The following is a 21,796-nucleotide window of genomic DNA, read 5'->3' as shown; positions in this document are numbered from 1 at the left end:
TTCAGTATTTACCTGTAGATCTGTCAGTTTGTCCTGTAGACAAACACTACTCCTTTCCTTGTCACTAGAGAAATCAGAAGTAATTCTGGCAATGCTGTTTTGCAGGTGAAGTTCAAGAGTGTCATGGTGTGTATCATACCTGGAAAAAAATTAAATGCAAAGTTACTTGATTTTTAAAATAAGATCCCCCAATTTTTTAAATTACTGTCAACTGTCCATAGGAAAGCCCAGGGAATTTCTGCTTAAGATATTGGACTACAGGCAAAAATTATGACCAAAGGAAAATAAAAACTTATTAAAGTATACCATATCTGCACTGATAAAAGATTTTTGCTGGATTTTCTAGTTGTTTAAGAGTTTACCTCTCCTTAACATACACACAATACTATACATAAAACCAATCACCAGCAAGGATTTACTGTATGGCACAGAGAACTATACCAATATTTTTAACAACCTATAACGGAAAAGAATCTGAAAAAGAATATAGACATATATATGTATGTATGTATATCTGAATCATTTTCCGTACCCCTGAAACTAACACAATATTGTAAATCAACTGTACTTCAAATAAAAATCTTTTTTTAAAAAACAGTTTACCTCTCTAGTAAACTGTCAATAGAGGCACTGTGACCCTTTTCATATTTCTCCATGATGCTTTCCTCCTGTTGAGGCTTTAACTTGGATTCCGGGTTAAAATTCCGAACCAATTCCATTGTCTAAGCAAACACACAAAAGAGTAAACATACTATCTTCAATATACTTAATTACCTGGAAAAGATAAACAGTTTTGTGATACAAATGGATATCACTGATTCTTTATACCCCAAACCTCAGCTCAGAGACAGGTGTTCCCGTAGGACACAGGAGATTTATCAGGCTGGTTCTCACCTTCTAATTGGTATGCCAGCAGGGTAGAGGCGTTCTCCCAACCCCTAAGCACTGTGTCTGCTTGTGACCACATAGCCATCCATGGTCAAGGTCAGACAGAAGCACAGCATGGCACACAGGAGCAGACCTCTGAAACAAGTATACCGCATTCCTGCCCCACACCTTCTGACTGGCAGCCTGGACTCACAGCAAATCCCCACTAGGCTAGAACTCAAGAATTTGGAAAATCCAATTCCCAAAGGAAGTAAAAGCCATTATAATGATAAAAAGACAAATGACAAAAAAAAAAAAAAAAACACAACACATGACAAATGAACTAGTTCATCTCTGATGCTGAAGTATCTGTGCAGATTAGGCTCAACCTTCTTGTGTTCTCAAAAGTAACGCACGTAAGCAGCATGTATTCATAATGGTTCAAAACGGTCACTTTTGGAAAGAACTGCTTGTGTCCTCAGGGGAAGACTGTCCACAGGGGAAGATCAAGTTACGATTGCAATGGCTTTGGTTTGTTGTATTCTAATTCTTTGAAAAGCAGTCATCCTTACATTATTTAAGTGAGAATTCTCAGCTGATAAAAACAATCAGATAATTAAAACCAGTACTCAATGAGAAGTGGATTATTGTACTCTTGGTATTTTTTCTTATTGGGTTTACTTCTAAAACACATTATCCAGATTTAACACCTTTTCAGCTGATGGTTGACTGCCTGATTTTGCAGATGGCACCTCGCTGAGGGTATTCCCTCCTCCATTCTCAGATGCATCCGTGATTCCCCTAGGAAGGAATCAAAATTGCATATTAAAATACTGGGAGAAAAAAATGAAGCCTAAGAGAGAATAAATAACATTCAGTATCATGTGCCTTCAGAAAGGTACATGATAAAGATAAGATAAAGAAAGGCTTTATCTTATTTCTCCCTGATATGGAGCTATTCTCATGAGGCACTGACTTGTTTCTCGATGTGCCTCCCAAGGTGGGCTGCAGTGTCACATGGATCTCGGAAGCACATTTCCGAAGCCTCTCTATCTTCTGCTCGTAGTCTTTGAGCGCTCTCCTCACTTCTTGTTGACTCTTCTGAGAAGTCAGCTCCTCACACAGCTCCCGCAGGACATCCATGTGACGATCAAGCTGGTACATGCTGCCTTCCTCAGAAAAGCAGGCCTGATTGAGGAAATAAAGTGGGAAATGTGTTTCCAATGAGTTTACGTGATTAGTCCATGAGGATTAGAAATGAACAGATGTGTGTGGCTTTAACAACACATTCTTTTATAAGCCCCTCCAGTGTGCCTGGTGTGGGAGTGGACACTGGAAACAAAGACGAGGCAGTTGGCCCTGAAGGGATTCGCCACAGCCTAATGATGGAATGAAGGAAACCAGAACACGTCACCCCAACATATGCCTCTCTGGCACAAAAGGAATTTTTTTTTAATTGAAGCATGGTTAATTTACAATAGAGCTTCCCTGGTGGCTCAGACGGTAAAACGTGTGCCTACAATGCAGGAGACCTGGGTTCAATCCCTGGGCCGGGAAGATTTCCTGGAGAAGGAAATTGCAACCCACTCCTGTATTCTTGCCTGGAAAATCCCATGAATGGAGGAACCTAGTAGGCTACAGTCCATGGGGTTGCAAAGAGTCGGACACAACTGAGCGACTTCACTTTCTTTCTAATTTACAATGTTGAGTTAGTTTCTACTATAGACAAGTTATTGAGTCATATATAAAATTCCCTCTGCATTTATTTCTTCTTCTTCTTTTAAAAGTATTTATTTATTTATTTGGCTATGTCAGGTCTTAGTTGCGACAGGAGGGCTCTCCATTGTGTATCCAGGATCCTTGCGGCGAATGGACTCTAGTTGTGTCTCATGGGCTCTGGAACTCCAGGGCTTCAGTAGTGGGGGTGAGCAGACTTAGTTACTTCACTTCATGTGGGATCTCAGTTCCCCGACCATGGATTGAACCCTTTTCCCCTGCATTGGAAGGTGGATTCTTAACCACTAAACCACCAGGGAAGTACCTTTTCTGCTTCTTATTTGCCTTCAGCTCAAAATAACTTTCATGTCATAAATCATAATGAAGAACAATATATACAATATGCAAATTAATAAACATTTCTTTAAAAAGAAGCAGTAAATGCATATATATATGACTGAATCACTTGTCTATATAGCAGAAATTAACACAACATTGTAAATTAACCATGCTTCAGTTAAAAAAATTCCTTTTGTGTCAAAGAGGCATATGTTGGGGTGACATGTTCTGGTTTCCTTCATTCCATCATTAGGCTGTGGCGAATGCCTTTAGGGCCAACTGCCAACAATATGTCTATATTATTCTTCATTATGACTCCCTAGAGTTCTGGAGCCCATGAGACACAACTATAGTCCATTAGCCGCAAGGATCCTGGATACACAACAGAGATCCCTCATGCTGCAACTAAGACCTGATGTAGCCAAACAAATAAATATTTTTTAAAAAAGAAGCAGCAGCAGTAAATGCAGAGGGAATTCCCCGGCGGTCCAGTGGCTAGGACTCAGCGCTTTCACTACTGGGGCCCAGGGTTCAATCCCTGGTTCAAGAACTAAGATCTGGCCAGCTGCACAGTGTGGTCAAAAAATAAAACAGAGAAAGCTTCTCCTTTTCTGCCTAAAGGCAAGAAACAAAGCTCCTTTTACTGGAGACAGAGTTTTATCAGCCCAAAGGAATCTGCAACAAACCTTGTACCCTAACACTTCTCTTCCTAGTTATTTTTTCACCATTTCACTACCCCTAGCCCAAACTTCTCTGTCTTGTCAATTCTTCACAAATGTATTGTTTCTTTGTCTGAAAGGTACACAAGATTCCTGCTCTGGTCACTTCTTTGGGTCATTATGCCCTTATGAAGTTTCCAACGCACATTAAAAAAATTCAAGGAAATATGTATGCTTTTCTCCTGTTAATCTGTCTTTGTCAGTACGATTTCCAGATCCAACCAAGGGCCTTAAAGCGTCGAGGAAAGCTTGTTCCTTCCCCACAGTAAACACACAAAAAATGAGCATACAGCATGACAAGGAACACCACCGGCCTTAAGCAGTCGAGAAAACCCCCTTCACATGAGGGAACCATCTGGGCTAGAGGCTGAAAGAACATGCACGGAGTCCTCCAAGTAAAAGGAGAGAGAGGTCATGCCTAACAGAAGGAGCAGCCAAGACAGGAAAAGCTCCAGATGTTCTGAAAGGACATGGAGTCTAATGTGGCAGGAGGGGCATGTCCTGGGGCCACATGGTGAAGGGCCTGTGTGGCCTTCTGAGGAGTTCGGAGATGTCCTGAGAGTAAGTGGGGTTCAATGGGATCACTCTCGTGACGGGACCAGAAAATGATGCCACTGCCATCACACTGAAAAAATAACCCAGGTTAAGGGAAGTAGCAACACTGATGGAAAGCAAGGAGAAGAAGCAACTCTTCTGAAGATTAACAGATGGGACCTGGCAGCTGACTCCAAGGCTGAGTGAAGAGGGAAGAGGAAGCGGGGAGGGAGTTCTGAGACGGTGACATCTTTCATAATCAGGATGTGTTAGAGGAAGAAAAGTTCGAGAGGAGATAAGACTAGCTGGCTTGGGACATGCTGAAGTGGAGGTCTCCGAAGAACACTGGTGGTATTTACTACTCAGAGACGCAATCTGGACTTCAGGGGAAAGGACTCAGCTGGAGATAAGGATCTGGGCTCTTCCTTGCAGAGAGGGCAGTTAAAGCACCAAAGTCATACAGTCACCTGGAGCAAGCATGAGAGTAGCCAAAAACAGAGACCCCAAAACAAAAGCATTGGGATATCAGAAGAAAAAAGGAAGATTTGTGAAGAACACATAAAAAGAAGGCTCTCCCCCAAAATAATAAAATGCAAGAGAGATGGATATTGAGAGAGACACAGCAGTAGAAAGTTTAAACGAAAAGAGGGGCCGGGACTGTCAAATATACAAAAGCAATCAAATAGGATGAGGACCAAAAACAGACCGTAAGAGTTGCCCAGACTGGTTTATATCCTGATCTGCTATTTTTCACAAAAGCTGTGCTTCAAAGGATGCCAAGTCCTTACAAAAATAACTACGGGAACTTCAACAGAGGGTGACATGTTTGTTGTAACCAGAGTCTTGAGGATAGGGGGCACTGAGATATATGAAAAAAACAAAAAATTAAGTCAATGCTGAATTCTTCTCACTTCTAAAAAACAAGACGCGCAGGCTCTAGCTAGATAGAGCTTGAACTACAGAAGGGATCATCCCCACGGGACAAAAGTGCTGAGGTAATTTTCAGAGCCGTTTTAATCCTAGCCAAGGGCTTACTAAACCATCTAGGATAAACCCCACAGTGATGACAATTTGAATGGAAACAGGTTTTTACCTCATGTTCTTTGATGAGACCCTTGGTCCTTCCTCTGCGAATTAGCTTCTTTTCTTTATTGATTTGCTTTTCGAGTTTTGCAATACTATCACTAAGTTTTCCTTTTTCAATGTCTATTTTTAGTTGTTGAATATACAGGGACATTTCATGATGAAGAGACTGTTAAAAAAAAAAATCAAAGACACATATTAACCATGGAAACAGGATATATTGAGAAGATTTCCATTAAAAAAATAAAAATATTTGTGGCAACCAAGGACAGAAGTGAACTTATGTGTAATTCTGATTCATGCATATATCTTTGGGGAGGATGTTTTAAAATATATCAGACTCATATTTTTTTTCTTTCTAATAACTAAAAATGTGTTTCAGCTGTGAGAGACATGGTTAGAATTAAAAGACAAGAGGTAGAATGGGAAAAAATATATACAAAATATAGAGAAATAAGCCTATGGAGAAATACAAGTAACTACAATGTACATCCTGAATGGGATTCCGTAACAGATGAAAAAGGACATTAGGTGGAAATCTGTGGAAATAAGAATAAAGTATAAACTTTAGTTAATAATGTACTATTAGTCCTTTATGACAAATGTACTATATTAATATAAGATATTAATAACTGGGGAAACTGGGCATGGGTACACTGGAATTCTCTGTATCGTTATTATGACCTTTGTAATAATTTTGTAAATCTAAAATTGTTCTAAAATTAAAAGATTATTTTAAAATGTGTTTTAAGAAGCCCTTTAACAGTAGATATTCAATTATATTACCTTATTCTCTCTCTCTCTTCATATACTCACACACATATTTAACACTCAATAACATTTAGCAAAAACAATCTCTGTGGTAGGTGCTTTATACAAAGCCTTGCACAACCCTGCCAAGTCGGTGAGGTTATTCCCAATTCATCAATGAAACTCCTAGGAGTTAAGCAACTTGCTCAAGGTCATTCATTAGCTGCTGGATCCAGATCTGTCTGCCACCATAGCCTATCCCTATATTCTATGAAACTCTACATACGTATTTATTAATATCAGGATCAATATCAGGATCATAAGGCCCAGGCACAAGCCCCAGACATACGTGCATGTTCTTACCTCCCACTTGGCACGGATGTCTCTACTCTCTTCTTCCAAAGACAGCTTTACATCATCAGTTACATTATTTTTCAGTTCTTCAACAGCTTTCAAATACTTGGCCAGACTTTTAGTATTAAAAATGATCAGTGCTTCCTAAAAAAAACAACCCACAAACAAGAACATGAAAGCCTTATTCTACTGCCATGTTCTCAAAGCTAATTTAACAGGTAGAATTTTAGAGAATTTTAACAGGGAGAACCAGGAAAGGACTTCATGGAGACTACTTGAAGATTTAGGGGAGACTTTTAGGTATAGATTGAGGGTGATCTCCCTTTTGTATGCCTTGATTTATTTTTAAAAGAACTGCAAATATTTATTATTCAAATGTAGTTACACCTTTGAGGCCAAGACAAAGACTTCCTTATGATATTCCAAATAGTTTTTGGTCCCTTTCATAAACAATTAAAAAGCTTATTATTATGAGCCACTGGCAAAGTATCTTTTAAAGTTAAGTATTGAGCAGATGACCATACTTCATAAGTAATACAGTCCAAAGAGTATACGAGCTTATATTAGATATCAGTGTTGCAATAAGACACAGTTTATAGTAGGGGTAATATGGCAAATGTTTAATACTGTGCATAATCATTTTATGGTGAAAGGAGGCGACATCCTCTTATCACGGACTTCAAAGGCTTGTTTAGGCCAACAACAACGGCAAGTCCCAAAGACTGCAATGTGCCTGCTCCTTATCTCACACTTACCTACTCTTCTTATAGGATCTTGCCTGGCAATAATACTCTGTAAGAACAGAAACCCAGCTTAGGCAACCATCAAGCAACAGAACAAAAAATAGTTTAGTGTCTATGAAAGGGCAGAAAAATCTATGAGACAAGAAGATGAAACTAATTCTGGGGGAGAAAGGAATGAAGCAGGCTGGGGATTTGTTCATTTACTTATTACATATTTGTCACGGGTCTCCTGCAGAAAAGGTACGGTCTGAGCCTCAGGGACCTCCCCTAACGCCTCTGTGAGGTCTGCTAGATTTATGGAGAGGGAAGACATGCTAGCCCATGTGCAGGCAGGGAACTCCTACCACTCATGTGTCCCAGGAGTCCCTGGGGTCTCAGGGCAGCTAACTGGCAAGGCACAGATTCTGCTTCTGCTGTGAAAATGGGACTATTTCACTAAATGCCAGAGACAAAAAGGGGGAGGCCTTGGCTTCAGATTTCAAAAGGAAGATGGGCAAGAAGAGGAAAGTGGTATGAGAACTAACATTATAATTCCTCCTTCTGGTAGAGAAGGGGCCTGAGGCCTCTGCTTTTTCTTTCCCTTCCCTCTTTCTGACTGTGTCTGTCCTCTTGAAATCCAGCCTAGTGATTATTTACAAGAACCACTGACTCTAGTTCAGTTCGGCACTCTCAGCATTCCAGGAATAAAACAGGGGGGAAAAAAAGACAGTGGAAACTGGGCAAAGCTGGTGGATGACAAGGTGCGAACAGTATAAGATGGTTGTGGGAAAAGCAAAGTTGAAATAGCTGGTGCTAGGGTCCAGTATGGCTAACAGTCCAGAAAGCCAAGAGGGCTGAATCCAGACAAGAGGAGGAGGCCACAAGGAGGATGAAGAGAGGCTGCTGGAGGAGTCCCTTTTCCTGAAAAGACTGGGTGCAGAAGCACAGAGGGTATTGATTGACTTCATCTTTGTTTAAAAAAAATGAAATTTAGTTAATTTACAGTACTGTGTTACTTTGAAGTGTACAGCAAGGTGATTCAGTTATATATATATATATATTATTTTTTAGATTCTTTTCTATTATTACAAGATATTGAGTAGAGATGCCCATGCTATACAGTAGGACCTTGCTGATTATCTATTTTATATATAGTGGTGAAAGGAAGTGAAGTCGCTCGGTCGTGTCCGACTCTTTGCGACCCCGAGGACTGTAGCCCACCAGGCTCCTCCCTACATGGGATTCTCCAGGCAAGAATACTGGAGTGGGTTGCCGTTTCCTTCTCCAATATATAGTGGTATGTATATGTTAATCCCAAACTCCTAATTTATCTCCCCACCCTGCTATCTCCTATAGTAAACACAAGTTTGCTTTCTATGTCCGGTAGTCTATTTCTGCTTTGGATTTACTTCTTTTTATCTCTCCCAAAATGCCTAGCCCATTTTAAATGTTCAGTAAATTTGGTAAATGTTGAATGGAAGAATGAAGGAACATATATTTCTCTACCTCTCTGATGTCTAAGGGTAGAGACCTTGTTTTACTTTTATTTCATATCTCTCAGTGCCTCCCAGTATTAATTAATAGTGAGTCTCTGCTTTAGATACGCTTGGACATATCTTTCTTTTTTAAATATAACTGATTTACAATATTACATTAGTTTCAAGTGTACAACAGAGTGATTTGACCTTTTTATGTATTACACTCCATTTAAAGCCATCATAAAATAACAGCTATATTTTCTATGCGGTACATGTATCTTTGGAGCTTATTTATTTTATACATAGTAGTTTTTACCTCTTGATTTTGATACCATCTTAAGCTGCCTATCAAACCATGAAGTCAACCAAAAACTGTCTCCATACAAAGTATTACTGGATCATTAACTGCTGATAAGCATATGTCCCTAGTAACTTTTATTAAAGTATTTTAATAAAAATTTTATTTTACATTTGGGGAATTTTAACCACTCAAAGCTTCTTCACATTCCTTGTTTTCATTTATTTGGCAGTTGAAGAGGACTAGAATTATTATGTACATTTTATTGATTAAAAAAGCCAGTGAAATCAAATTCTTGCTCAGTGTCATAGAGTCAGCCACGCTTTTTACACTATTCCACTGAATTCATTCAGCGAGTCTACAGTAAAATTTGAATTTAAAAAATCACTTGAATGTTTATTTTTAAGAGTCTCTGGGGAACAATATATAAAACTGGGACTTTTTTAAAGTTATGATAACTTTATTATAATTACAGTGATGGAAAATCTTGATTTTAAATGAGGTAATGAAAAATGCCCTATATGTGATAGTTGAACCAGTCCCACCTTATATTTTGAAATTAGTCCCTTCTGGCTCTCTTTTTGCCCAAGTAGCTGCTCAGCCCTTGTAATGTATGATTCAAGTTCCTTCTGTGTTTCTTCCACCTTCAGCCTGACATCTAGGTCTTGGGAAACATCGGTTGAGTTCTTCAACACGGTTACTAATTTTACCATATTTATCTGTAATGACAAAAAATTATCAACACTTGGCCCAACTTCTTAGAAAACTCATAAACTAATAAACAGTTTGAGTAGCAACTCATATTTTCCCACTAGACATAAGAATATTCTATTTACTATATTGATATTTTCCAACATGCTCTAAATTATAAAGAAAATAAAAGGGAAAATTAATATTTTGCAAAAACTTTTCAAACTACAAGGCAATCCCCTTCTCTGTACTGCCCTCCCATTGACTACTTGGTTTTAAAGACTAAATTCAGTAAATAGGGAATATTAAAGACAGACCTGGACTTTCTCTTTAGTTTCTTGAATCTTTGCCTGAAGTCCAGCTGTGAGGACATGTTGGAGAGACTCCTGGCTTGAAACCTGTTGTATATCCATTTGTAAAGTGTCTTCAGTTCTAGACATGAGCTCTTCGTACATAGAGCCTTTGGCAATAAGATGCTATTAAAACACATTAGAGTGAGATAACAATAAATATTCTGATTATATGTTAAATATTAACCTCAATAATCTCATCAGGAAATCATAAAAAATTAACTGTTAATCCAAAATAAGGCAAATTTATATTCTAAAAAGGTTATCTTTAAAATTCATTTTGAAATTTATATTAATACAATCAGATTTTGAGCAACATAGTATTTTATGTATTATTATTAAACACTAAGCACTTAGATAAAATACAGACTAGAGGAATACAATGCTGATAGAAAATAAGTTGAGAGAGTAGTAATAAACTTTAAAGTGAAATTATTCACTTAGTCAAATCAGTCAGAAAGGAGTTCAATAAATGTTACTGGAGAAATAGCTGTTGGAAAAACATCTTTTTAGAACCATGCTTTTTACAAGGTATCAAAAATAAATTTCAGATGAATTAGAAAATTATATATAAAACATGAAAACTAGAAAAAGAAGAAATTATCCATGAAAACTGATCTGCTTTCTGGATTTGGAGGATCTTTAAAGGCAGAAATGACTATAAAAACACAAAAATTTTGTATGTGAAATAAAATAACTTAAAAGTTAACAACTTGGTAAATATATTTGCCATACAAATGAAAACGAGTCATGATTCAGAGAGTTTATAAATTCAATAAGAAAAATACTAAGATCCCAAAGAAAATTCAGAAAATGCAAAGACATAATTCATGGAAACAAATGGCTAACAAATATATGAAAGACAGTTCAATCTTACATGTAATCAAATAAGTTACAAATTAAAATAATGGGGCATCACTTTTCAGTTATCAAAATAACAAAATTTTTTTAATTACAACTCAGAGGTGGCATAGGTATAATAAAATAGAAATTATATTGTGTGATACCAACTATGAAGATGTTGATCTTATTTATCACAGTGCAGAGGAACTGTGGTGGGTTTTATTTTCCTCTTTACACTTTTATGGGCTTCCCCGGTGGCTCAGATGGTAAAAAAAAATCTGCCTGCAATGCAGGAGACCTGGGTACGACCCCTGGGTCAGGAAGATTCCCTGGATAAGGGAATGGCAACCCACTCCAGTATTCCTGCCTGGAAAATTCCATGGACAGAGGGGCCTGCTGGGCTACAGTCAAGGGGATCACAAAGAGTCAGACATGACTGAGCGACTAATACTTTCACTTTATACTTTTATGTGTTATTTAAATGTTCTGAAATTAGCACATTGATTTGTAATTTCAATTTTTTTCTATTTTTAATTATAAAACTAACAAAAGTTCCTATAAAAAACTTAAACAAGAATAGAAATACAGCACATGAAGAAAAAGTTTTTCTTCTTCCCAATCCCTCCCTTGTCATTTAATCAATCATTTGCATATTCATTTAAAAAGTATGTACTCTATATCTACTATGTACCAGGAAACATACTAAGAGGAGGGCTCACAGACATTTTTCTATAGATTTAAAAGTATAAAGTACAAAAAGCAACTGTTTTTAAAAACACTAAAAGTATCACATTACCCATACTGTTCAGCAACTTGTATTTCTTACTTAACAATATATCTTGATCCAATAAAGATTGACTTTTTTTCATTTTTTTTGTTTCATCAAACTTTTTATTTTGTGTTGGAGTATAGCCGATTAACAATGTGAGTTTCAGGTGGCCAGCAAAGGGACACACATAGACATGTATCCATTCTCCCCCCAGACTCCCCTCCCATTCCAGGCATGTAATACTGAGCAGAGTTCCCTGTTCCATATAGTAGGTTCTTGGTGGTTATCTGTTACAAATATAGCAGTGTATACCTGTCCATCCCAAACTCCCTAAGTATCTCTTCCCCTGCTCCTTCCTCCCAGCAACCATACATTCTGCTTAACTTCCTCTTATCAGAAGTATATTCCAGCATGTTTGTGTTTTCACTGTTTGACACTTTTGAATTTTTAAAAAATTCAATATTTTAAAAATACTGAATTTCTCATTTATTACACTAAAAGAAATTTCAGTTACAAACATAAATAAACAAATAAATAAAATTAGAAAAGCACCAGCAGATGGCACAGGTAAGTTCATATAATATTTTCAAAGCAAGTAGAGGTATTACTCTTACGAACAATGAAAACACAAAATTATTCATATACACCATTTCAAAATGTAGAAAAGAATTTTAAAATTCAAAAGAATTATACAAATAATTCTTTATTTCTAGAACTTTCCATCTTGCTGTAATTTATGATATGCTCTATAAATTTTATAGCTGAGCTGGAACTCAGTAAAACCTCAATTGTAACTTCTTTCCAAGGAGAACTAAATGATATTAAAATACACTCTTGCCTCATTGCTTTTCAATGAGTCAACTGCCTGAGAATAAAGAGCAGAGTTTTAATAACAGGCAGCCCCCTCCCTGCATCAGGTAAGAAAGGAAAGTGGCTTCCACAGGGGTTGAGCTTTCCAAGAGTAGATCGCATCATCTCTTATATTCACAATGCACTGGGCTACAGGGAGACTGAACTCACTTACTCATCTTACTTCCCTCTGATGAAAGAGAATATTTTAATCTCCACTCTGGAGCTGGGAAAATCAGTTCAAGAATTTAAACTCCCTATCAGTCTTCAACTTTCTCCTCTGTCTTCCAGAAAATCACAGCAAATGATCCAGGGTTGAGATTCCATGTCATTTAAAAAAAAACAAAACCCAATAAAGAAAGTTCAAACAGTAGTTTTATTTACTATTTCCTTTGAAACTTTTAATCTTAATCCATAAGCCTACAGCCACAAAAGCTGTCTTGTTAATGCTGTTACACTCATACCTGCAAAGATTCTTCCACTGAGGTCTCTGCATCATCCTGCTGTCTCAGAAGATCCAAAACAGACGTGGTTTCTGCCTCCCAGGTTTCCACTTGTCCAATGAGCCTTTCAACCTCTTTAGCCACTTTCAGTGGCCCTGAAAAGTCTTCATTTTCTTTTTCATGTTCTTCCCCAGCCTACAACATTCAAAATTATCACTCAAGAAAATGGTAACATTTATATTATAAAATAATTATAACTTTAAAAAGTTGTATCTCTGAAGCAAATTAATTGAACAATGAAAATCTCAAAAACAATGGCTGCTTTTTAAACCTCAAATTTTTTTTAAACCTCAATGTTTTAATAGCATCTTTATAAAAGTTAAAATGCATACTGAACTTTTATGTCAAAAAAATAAAAATGAATACATTATATTGCTTTTTTCCCCCTGAGAGTGCTAAATCAACATATTTTAATGATTTAAGATCTACTTTTTGGACATGATAATGATACATTATGATAGTATAAATACTTTAAAAATTAAGAGATTTATTCACAAAAATTGTCTTAAGGATATCATTCCTATCAGTTAGTTACTATTATTTCCATTTTACAGCAAAGATTAGAGCTTAGAAAATTATAGTATTGACTCTATAAACACATTTCTAAAACTGCTATACAATTAAATACCATTGGTAACAGTAGTTGTGAAACATCAGAATCAAATTTCAACAAAATTAAGCCTTTTCACATTAATAATCTCTCAGTATCCTATAATTTGATATGCTACAGCTTTACATGACAGACACATTCTTAAAGCTGTTTTTAATCAGATCATATTTTAAATGTATGAGAAAAATAGTCTATATTTTTCTATTCGAAGAGCATAGTGCACAGATTCAAAATGTTCCATGATTAGGTCTCCTAATGATGGGAAAAAAGGCACTCCATCATGGCAACTGGCAAAAGCCAGATAAACATTATTTTCTTTAAAGTTGTTTAAGTTATTCTGAAGGGGGCATATTTCCAAAATCATAGGTGCTACACCATACATATGTATGATTTCTTGTTGTTTTTTCTTTTCTATATTCTTCTCTATAATCTAAAGTCATCCTTTGAATTACACAACAAAGCAAGAAATAAAGATTTTACTTCCCCCCATTTTACAGAAAGGGTGCAAGACAGGCCAGAGGCTAGCCTAAAGCTGGACAACTGAGTACTAGTCAGAAGTATCTGAAGAAAATAGCAACTCCACTTCCACAGCTCAGAAGTCATGACTGCTTCCGTGTGTCTGCAAACTCTGCAGTGAGTTAGAGGCACAGGGCTTTTATTTACTATTTCCTTTCAAATTTTTTATTTCTTTTAATCCATAAGCCTACAGCCATAAAAGCTATAGGCTTATGGCTACTGTTTAGGCGCTCATGACCACTGAGTGAGGGTACCACTTAGGCATTTTACTGAACAATGACCATACTTTCAGTGTTATCTAATAATCTTACTTATCTGTTTCAACAATATGGGTTATTTTCCAAAGAAAAAAACAGCAAAGTTAAATTATTTCCATATATCAATACAAATGAACTACATAAAACATGACTATTTACCATAATATTCTGATTGTGGTTTTTAGGAAGTTCACTTGACGTATCTGTCGAAAAACCAACAGTTAGGTTTTCTTCTTTGGATAGCTGAATATTTCCAGAATTGTCAAGAAAGGGCTCATCTTGTAATTTCATAAGTGGCAGGTTCGCTTCCTATAAAAAATTAATGTCATGAAATGTAATATTTATATCCTTTATTCTAAGATATATGATTAAAAACAATAAGGAGACATATTTAATTTTTAAAATTTCCCACATAACACCCCAGTCTCCAATTATTAAGAATAAGAGAATAATTTAATAATTTAAGTTCAAAAATGATATGTGCTTTTATGAAGCACTAAATATAGGGTTTCCCTGGTAGCCTGGTGGTAAAGAATCTGCCTGCCAATGCAGGAGACATGGGTTCCATCCCTGGGTTGGGAAGATTCCCCTGGAGAAGGAAGTGGCAACTCACTCCAGTATTCTCGCCTGGGAAATCCCCCGGACAGAGGAGCCTGGCAGGCTATAGTCCAGGGAGTCACAAAAGAGTCAGACATGACTTAGGACTAAACAACTACAACAAATAGTAAATATAAAGATAAAATTTGCTGTATGTTCTCAAGAACTTTGAAATCTAACAGGCCAAAATGCTTATGTTACTCTTTACTGGTAAATAAATTTCAACTAAAAATCTATGTTGAATGTCCATACAAAAATCTGAACATGAATGGTTATATCTGAATTATTTGTAAGAGTCTAAAAAGTGGAAAGAAGTCAAATGTTCAACAACTGATCAACGAATAAATACAATGTGATATATCCATACAACAGATTATGCTTTGCTGGTAAAAATGATTGAAGTACTAATACATACTACAAAATGAATGAACTTTGAAAACATTACACTAAGTGAAAAAAAGCCAGAAACAGAAGACTACATATTTTATGACTCCATTTATGTGAAATAACCAGAATAAGACAATTTTTAAAGCTGGGGACATTGGGAGAAAATGAGGAGTGATTGCTAATGGGTACAAAGTTTCTTTATGAGGTAATGAAAATCTTCTAAAATTGATTATGGTGATGACTTGCACAACATTAAATATACTGAAAACAACTGAGGAATTCACACTAAATGAGTGAATTGTATGCATGTGAATTATACCTCAAAGAATCTGTTACCAAATAAAAAAACTTACAAGCTGAGGTTTTGTAATAACCTTTCTCCATCTTTTATTCAGTCTCCTCAGTTCTTTAGAAATAGATGATCCAACTTCATCATTGCTGACTTGAAATAAGAAATTTCCCACTTCATTTAAAGTAGTATGTTGTAGATTCCACTGGGAGAGTGTCTCAAAGGGAACCTATATAACATATAAACAATGCAATATTTTAATGACATATTTGTCTTTCTATTACTTATAAAAGATCTTCACCGAGCTTGATTACGAACAAAAGTAAAGTAAGTGTAAAGGTTTTGCAGAGATTCTGACCCTCCCTGTTGGGCTGCCTCTTCATCCTTGATCAATAATTGGCAGCCGCTAGCTATCTGTCATCATTCTTGATCCTGGACTTTCAGGAAACATGTGATGTTCTATTTTTCTAAGCAGCTGATAGGCTTACAGCAAAGGTTTCAAATCTTTTCAGTTCATGGCCCCCTTAACATCTCAGGAATTTTTTCAAGGATTCCCTAAGCTAGAAAAAGTACCTAACACTTCTCATTCGTAACTAGTCAGATCCAAACAGCTTAGTGGTAATTTGTGGGCTGTTCAACAGACAGATGTCGCTTTTCTCCCTCAAATTTTAAATTTACCCAAGAGTTCTCTTTGGTAGCTCAGGGCATCTCAGCACAGAGTTTGGAAATTGCAAGGCTTAAAGTCTTTTTTTTTTTCAAAGAAATGTGAATCTTATTAAAAGATCTTTAAAAGACAGAAGACCTGTTGAAAGCCAAAGATTTGAATTTTGGGTATCAATATAGGTTATAGGGAGAAGTAATGACTCACTCAAATATTCTTTTTGCACTCATACACTTATTAGAAATTTTACTTTCATACGAACAACCTGTTTTTTATTGAGTATCTTTAGCTTTTATATGGAAAATGCTTAATCTGAGAGGTTGTCTACACTTATTTGCAATAGAAGAAAGCAAATGAAAGAAAGAAAACTACCTCAAAGAAAAATCATAAAACAGGTTATTACACAAAAGGCAAATAAAAACAATAATAAATTATACCAAAATTTCTTTCACACTTCTCCACATAAATCTGAAGTATTTTGTTTTTCCTCCTCTAGAAAGTAAGAAAGGTTTTAGAACTGAAAGGTACTCACTCAAAACTTTCTAATTTATTAATTTATTTTAAATACATCAGAGAAGGCAATGGCAACCCACTCCAGTACTGTTGCCTGGAAAATCCCATGGATAGAGAAGCCTGGTAGGCTGCAGTCCATGGGGTCATGAAGAGTTGGACATGACTGAGTGACTTCACTTTCACTTTTATGCATTGGAGAAGGAAATGGCAACCCACTCCAGGGTTCTTGCCTGGAGAATCCCAGGGAAGGGGGAGCCTGGTGGGCTGCCATCTATGGGGTCACACAGAGTCGGGCACGACTGAAGTGACTTAGCAGCAGCAGCAGCATAAACTATCCAGTACTCCGTGTCTTTTATTTCCTTTTCAAGGAATTTAGCAATATATCTTCCAAATGCTATACTGTGTATGTAAATTATACCTCAATAAAATTTTGTGTGTGTATATAAAACCTACAGTGAGGAGGAAAATTCCATTTAGCTATTATAGGAGAAAGAACCTAAACGCTTTCTAATACTTTGGAGAATTTTTCCAACAACTGTTTACTCATTCCTGGTCTCTAATTTTGGATTGAAAATGAGGCTATCCAAACAAAATGAAAAAAAAATAATAATAAAATTAAGCGAATGCCATAAGACAGAAAATACCTCTTTCATCTGTTCCTTCTTTGTCTCCTCAAAACAAGCCTTTAGTAAACGAAGGTTTTCTACATAAGTAGCCCAACATGCCAGAACTTTTTGTAGAGTGGACTTCACATTAAGTATATTTTCTCTATACATGGAAAGATGATATTTCACCATTGTATACTGTTTACTAATATTTGGATATTCTCCAGCTATAATGTTAACAAAACAAGACAGCAATTTTAAAAAAAAGTTTTTCATTAAGAAAATAATACTGCTAAGAAAAATATTCACATACTAATTGACAGTGGACACTAACAGGATTAAAAGTGAAGGCAAGAATCTTCCAAAACATACATTTATGTACAACCAATTCCTAAAGCATCCAGATACATAAGGAAAGTGAAACAAATGAAGTGTTATTTTTAAGTGATGGTCATTCCATCAAAAAGAAAATATAGCTTTACCCAAGTTGTTATGAATTTCTTCACATTTTTGAAACGAAGTTTCAAGTTGAGCTAGGAACTCTTTTTCTTCAATAAATTTCTGGGGGGAAAAATGAAAATAAAACATATTGACAACCTTTTTTTTAATGTGTCAAGAAATCCAGACAGAGACATAAACATTGATGAAGCGCTTAGGCACCAAAATTTCTTTACAGTAATTAATACTACACATTTGGGTTAAGTAGTTCATGAAGAAAGATAGTTAAGGTCAAAGAAACATACATATGAGTATTAGCAATATACAAGTATGAGACCTGACAAAGTTTATCTTAATGTAGTGACACAGTTTTACCTTGGTTTTTCTCATGTCTTTATTAATATTGAATAATTTTTATTAGATGTTGAGCATGGTATAAATAGATACAATCTATCATCTATCACACAAAGACCCTTGAGAAATACCTTTAACCAAGTTATTATGTGTCTTAAGCAAGCAAAATCTTCCATGGAAGAACAGACAATTAAAAACTCATTTATTGAGATGGATGAAACTGGAGCCCATTATACAGAGTGAAGTAAGCCAGAAAGATAAAGAACATTACAGCATACTAACACATATATATGGAATTTAGAAAGATGGTAATGATAACCCTATATGCAAAACAGAAAAAGAGACACAGAAGTACAGAACAGACTTTTGAACTCTGTGGGAGAAGGTGAGGGTGGGATGTTTTGAAAGAACAGCAAGTATATTATCTATGGTGAAACAGATCACCAGCCCAGGTGGGATGCATGAGACAAATGCTCGGGCCTGGTGCACTGGGAGGACGCAGAGGAGTCGGGTGGAGAGGGAGGTGGGAGGGGGGATCGGGATGGGGAATACGTGTAACTCTATGGCTGATTCATGTCAATGTATGACAAAACCCACTGAAATGTTGTGAAGTAATTAGCCTCCAACTAATAAAAAATAAATAAATAAATAAATAAATAAAAGTTTAGCACAGAAAAAAAATAAAAAAAATAAAAACTCATTTATTTTACACTTATGTGCCAACAGTTTGAAAATGGAAAAATGAAAAATCAAAGTAGGAAAAAGAAGTTAAAATATTCAAAATCTAATTTAGAATGATGATTCCTATTCATGAATGCACAGTGTTTAAATCATAAACTGTAAATAAATATTTCCTCATCATGTTCTTCCAACTTTTGCACTGAAGTTTACAATCTTAGATTTTTGGCCCTCATCCCAAAAACGGAGAAACAGGGAATGCACTGGTGGTCCAGTGGTTAGGATGTGGCACTTTCACTGCCGTGGCCCCAGGATCAATACCTGGTTGGAGAACTAAGATACTGCAAGCCACACAACATGGTCAAAAAATAAAAACAGAGATACAGGAAGAAGGATAATAAGGCCTAACTATAGAAATGACATTGCTAGGATGCTTTAGCTTTAATTTACCATATAAACACATATATTTAAATCATTTGCAAAAATTTTTCCTATAAATTGTAAGAGCTAAACCTCTCCCCCAGAAAAACTTCCAAGACAGAATATACTGTTTTGCCCACTCTTAAAACTTGAAAGGTTAAGATTAAAATGTTCTAAGAAAAATTTAATTTTTGAATAGAACCATATATCAGAGTGGGGAAAGATATTAAGCAAGATATCCAGTAGGTGGAAATAGGAATTTTTTTAAAGGAAGTAACATTGAAACTTTCTCTATTATGTAACTTAGCCTGGTTAACTCAGTTTCCTCTGTTGTGCTAAATAATGTTATTTTCTCCTTCTTATTCTTCTCGATGTCTGTTATTTGACTACCTATAATCTTTTTCTCTAGGTAATATTGAAGCTACTGAAAGCTACCAAGAAAACTCATCTCAAAACCTGAAAAGTTAAGGGACATTGTGCTCAGGAAACAAGCAAACCCAGGATCATGGAGAACAGTTGTCTAAGACATGAAATAAAGTAGCTTACATGCCAGTCTTCCAGCAATAATTCCACAGATTCTTTGCTCCCGTATTTGATGTTCCAAATAAGCAATTTTGATTTCACTTCCTCTAGCAAACCAAGAACTGAGCACTCATAGTAATGAAATTCTAGACATGGGATGACTTTTTTCCCCGAAATGTTGTTGATTCTGGAAGATAGTGCAGGTTTTAGAATTTAATTTAATATGACTGGCCAAATGTGAAAAATGTTTGGCATTTTAAAAAATATTGGGGCTTTAACATTTTCTTTTAATCACATGGAACTCAGATGCATCCTCACCTCTTTTTTTTTTTTTAAAGTAAAACAAACATTGTGATGAGATATAAACCAGCTATTTCTAAGATAAAAATACCTAACAGAATTATGTTCTGCAGAAATTATTCCCCTACTGAGAAATTCTATGATAAAATGTTAATCTCTAAAACATTTTACTGAATTTGAAAACTTCCATATAAGAATACAACTATAATTTCCACATTTACATATTAACAGCTTTCATTATTAAAGCTAATACCTTCTTAATATCATTCTTTGAATAATGAGAAAAGAGAAGACGATGTGGATGAACACCAACTAAATAATCTTTATAGTTTTTGGAGTTTATTAAGTGCTCTCATATACTTCCTCCCATTTCATCTAGTATTCCTTGTGAGACATGAACAGAGTGACTACCATTACTCTATATTTACAAATGAGAAATGTGCAGAAAGACATAATAACTTGGCCAAAACCAAGATAAAGAGCTCAGTTTCTGCCTCTAACTCCACAACTTTTTCTACCACCATATCCTCCCAGGAAATAAAAGAGGAAGTACGTTAGCATGATATTATGTTACTGTTACATAAAACACGAAGGAATTGTTATCAAGAGCTAAAGACTAATTGTCAAAAATTATCTACAAATCTGTATTTCCTGCTGCCTGCAGCACCATGTTAGTGTTCATACACGAAGATGTCAGCAGCTGTGAAAGAATGGTGGTACAAACCGTCTTTTCATTTCCTCCAATTTTTCAGGGGGTACCAAAGGCAAATGGTTTTCATCTCTATTTTCAAATGCCAGGAGAGTATTCAAATGGAAGTCAAATTTATCCATCAGACTCTGAAAAGAAATTTAGTATGACATGAACCACATTTATTGTCAAACTCTGTAACCAAGGGTTTGTTAATCTCATTTGCTCTGTGCACACATTGCATCTTTTTTAAAATCATAAAGCCCTTATATTTTCAACTAAAATGTTGTGAGTAAATATTTCCATCACAGATGTTTTAAACTAGAACATTTTACAGAGAGGCAGACTGTGGTTTCTCTGGCAAAAGCATTATCAAAATCTTTTGTTTTCAGGTGCATTTTCCATTCAATTTTGGGTTCAAATCCTATAAATCTCACTTATTAAATTCTTTCATATCATTTTAGTGAGAACCCAATCTCCCATGTTTTAAAACAGTCTCCCCTCTCTTTTTTGGCCAGACTTTACAGTTGCTTTAGAACTTACTGGACAGATCGTTTTGGGTCCCAAAAATCTCCAGGGGAATCATCTAAACCATCCTCAAATACCCACTGTATTTCCTTCTCTTTCTTCTAGGAGAAAAGTCTTCCTCAAGAACAGTTCTAACAAAATATAGATTTTTCCCTGTTTCTTTTTTCTTTGCCAACCTGGAATAAAGTAATTTTCTCTTGCGTTAGAGCCATGGCTTCGTTGTAATCCTGGGAGACTGACAAATCTTCATCTATAAGCTTCTCTACCTCCTGAAGCCAAGTTTCTATTTGAAAAAGGGGTGAGGGCAAGACACGATTCAACTCTGTTTGCCACACATTAATCTGAAAAAAAAAAAAAAGAAAGAAAAGATGTTCTTTAGTTGACACTTTTCTAGTTTATTTGTTCACATACAGTATGCTTAATCCTCTAAAGAATTCTTTTAAAACAAGCCTTTAAACACAGTACTTCAATTCTGATGTTATTCAAAGAAATACTGATTAATGGGTATATTTCTAAGTATCATTGGCTAGCTGCTGATCGAGAAGATAATTTGTTCAAAAGCTTCAGAA

General features: G+C 35.8%; 1 protein-coding gene across 7 annotated transcripts in view; it reads right to left on the bottom strand.

Annotated features, from left to right (window-relative positions):
• SYNE2 (spectrin repeat containing nuclear envelope protein 2) overlaps window positions 1-21,796 on the bottom strand; it is a 317,663-nt gene that overhangs the window by 194,331 nt on the left and 101,536 nt on the right. For all 7 annotated transcript variants that reach the window (XM_065941349.1, XM_065941346.1, XM_065941351.1 and 4 more), the window contains exons 12-27: window positions 21,404-21,568; window positions 20,736-20,848; window positions 19,736-19,898; window positions 17,782-17,860; window positions 17,339-17,526; window positions 15,585-15,749; window positions 14,407-14,556; window positions 12,826-12,999; window positions 9,868-10,026; window positions 9,406-9,579; window positions 6,372-6,506; window positions 5,269-5,427; window positions 1,844-2,055; window positions 1,578-1,668; window positions 604-722; window positions 13-139 (exon numbers count right to left, since the gene is read on the bottom strand). In XM_065941349.1, coding sequence (XP_065797421.1) covers window positions 13-139; window positions 604-722; window positions 1,578-1,668; window positions 1,844-2,055; window positions 5,269-5,427; window positions 6,372-6,506; window positions 9,406-9,579; window positions 9,868-10,026; window positions 12,826-12,999; window positions 14,407-14,556; window positions 15,585-15,749; window positions 17,339-17,526; window positions 17,782-17,860; window positions 19,736-19,898; window positions 20,736-20,848; window positions 21,404-21,568 — 2,373 coding nt within the window. The remainder of the gene's footprint in view (window positions 1-12; window positions 140-603; window positions 723-1,577; window positions 1,669-1,843; window positions 2,056-5,268; window positions 5,428-6,371; window positions 6,507-9,405; window positions 9,580-9,867; window positions 10,027-12,825; window positions 13,000-14,406; window positions 14,557-15,584; window positions 15,750-17,338; window positions 17,527-17,781; window positions 17,861-19,735; window positions 19,899-20,735; window positions 20,849-21,403; window positions 21,569-21,796) is intronic.

The sequence above is a fragment of the Muntiacus reevesi genome, chromosome 7 (genome assembly GCF_963930625.1).
Source record: "Muntiacus reevesi chromosome 7, mMunRee1.1, whole genome shotgun sequence".
In the NCBI taxonomy this organism is placed as follows: Eukaryota; Metazoa; Chordata; class Mammalia; order Artiodactyla; family Cervidae; genus Muntiacus; species Muntiacus reevesi.
Note: the sequence above shows the minus strand (reverse complement) of the source record. Positions and strands in the feature narration are given on the sequence as shown.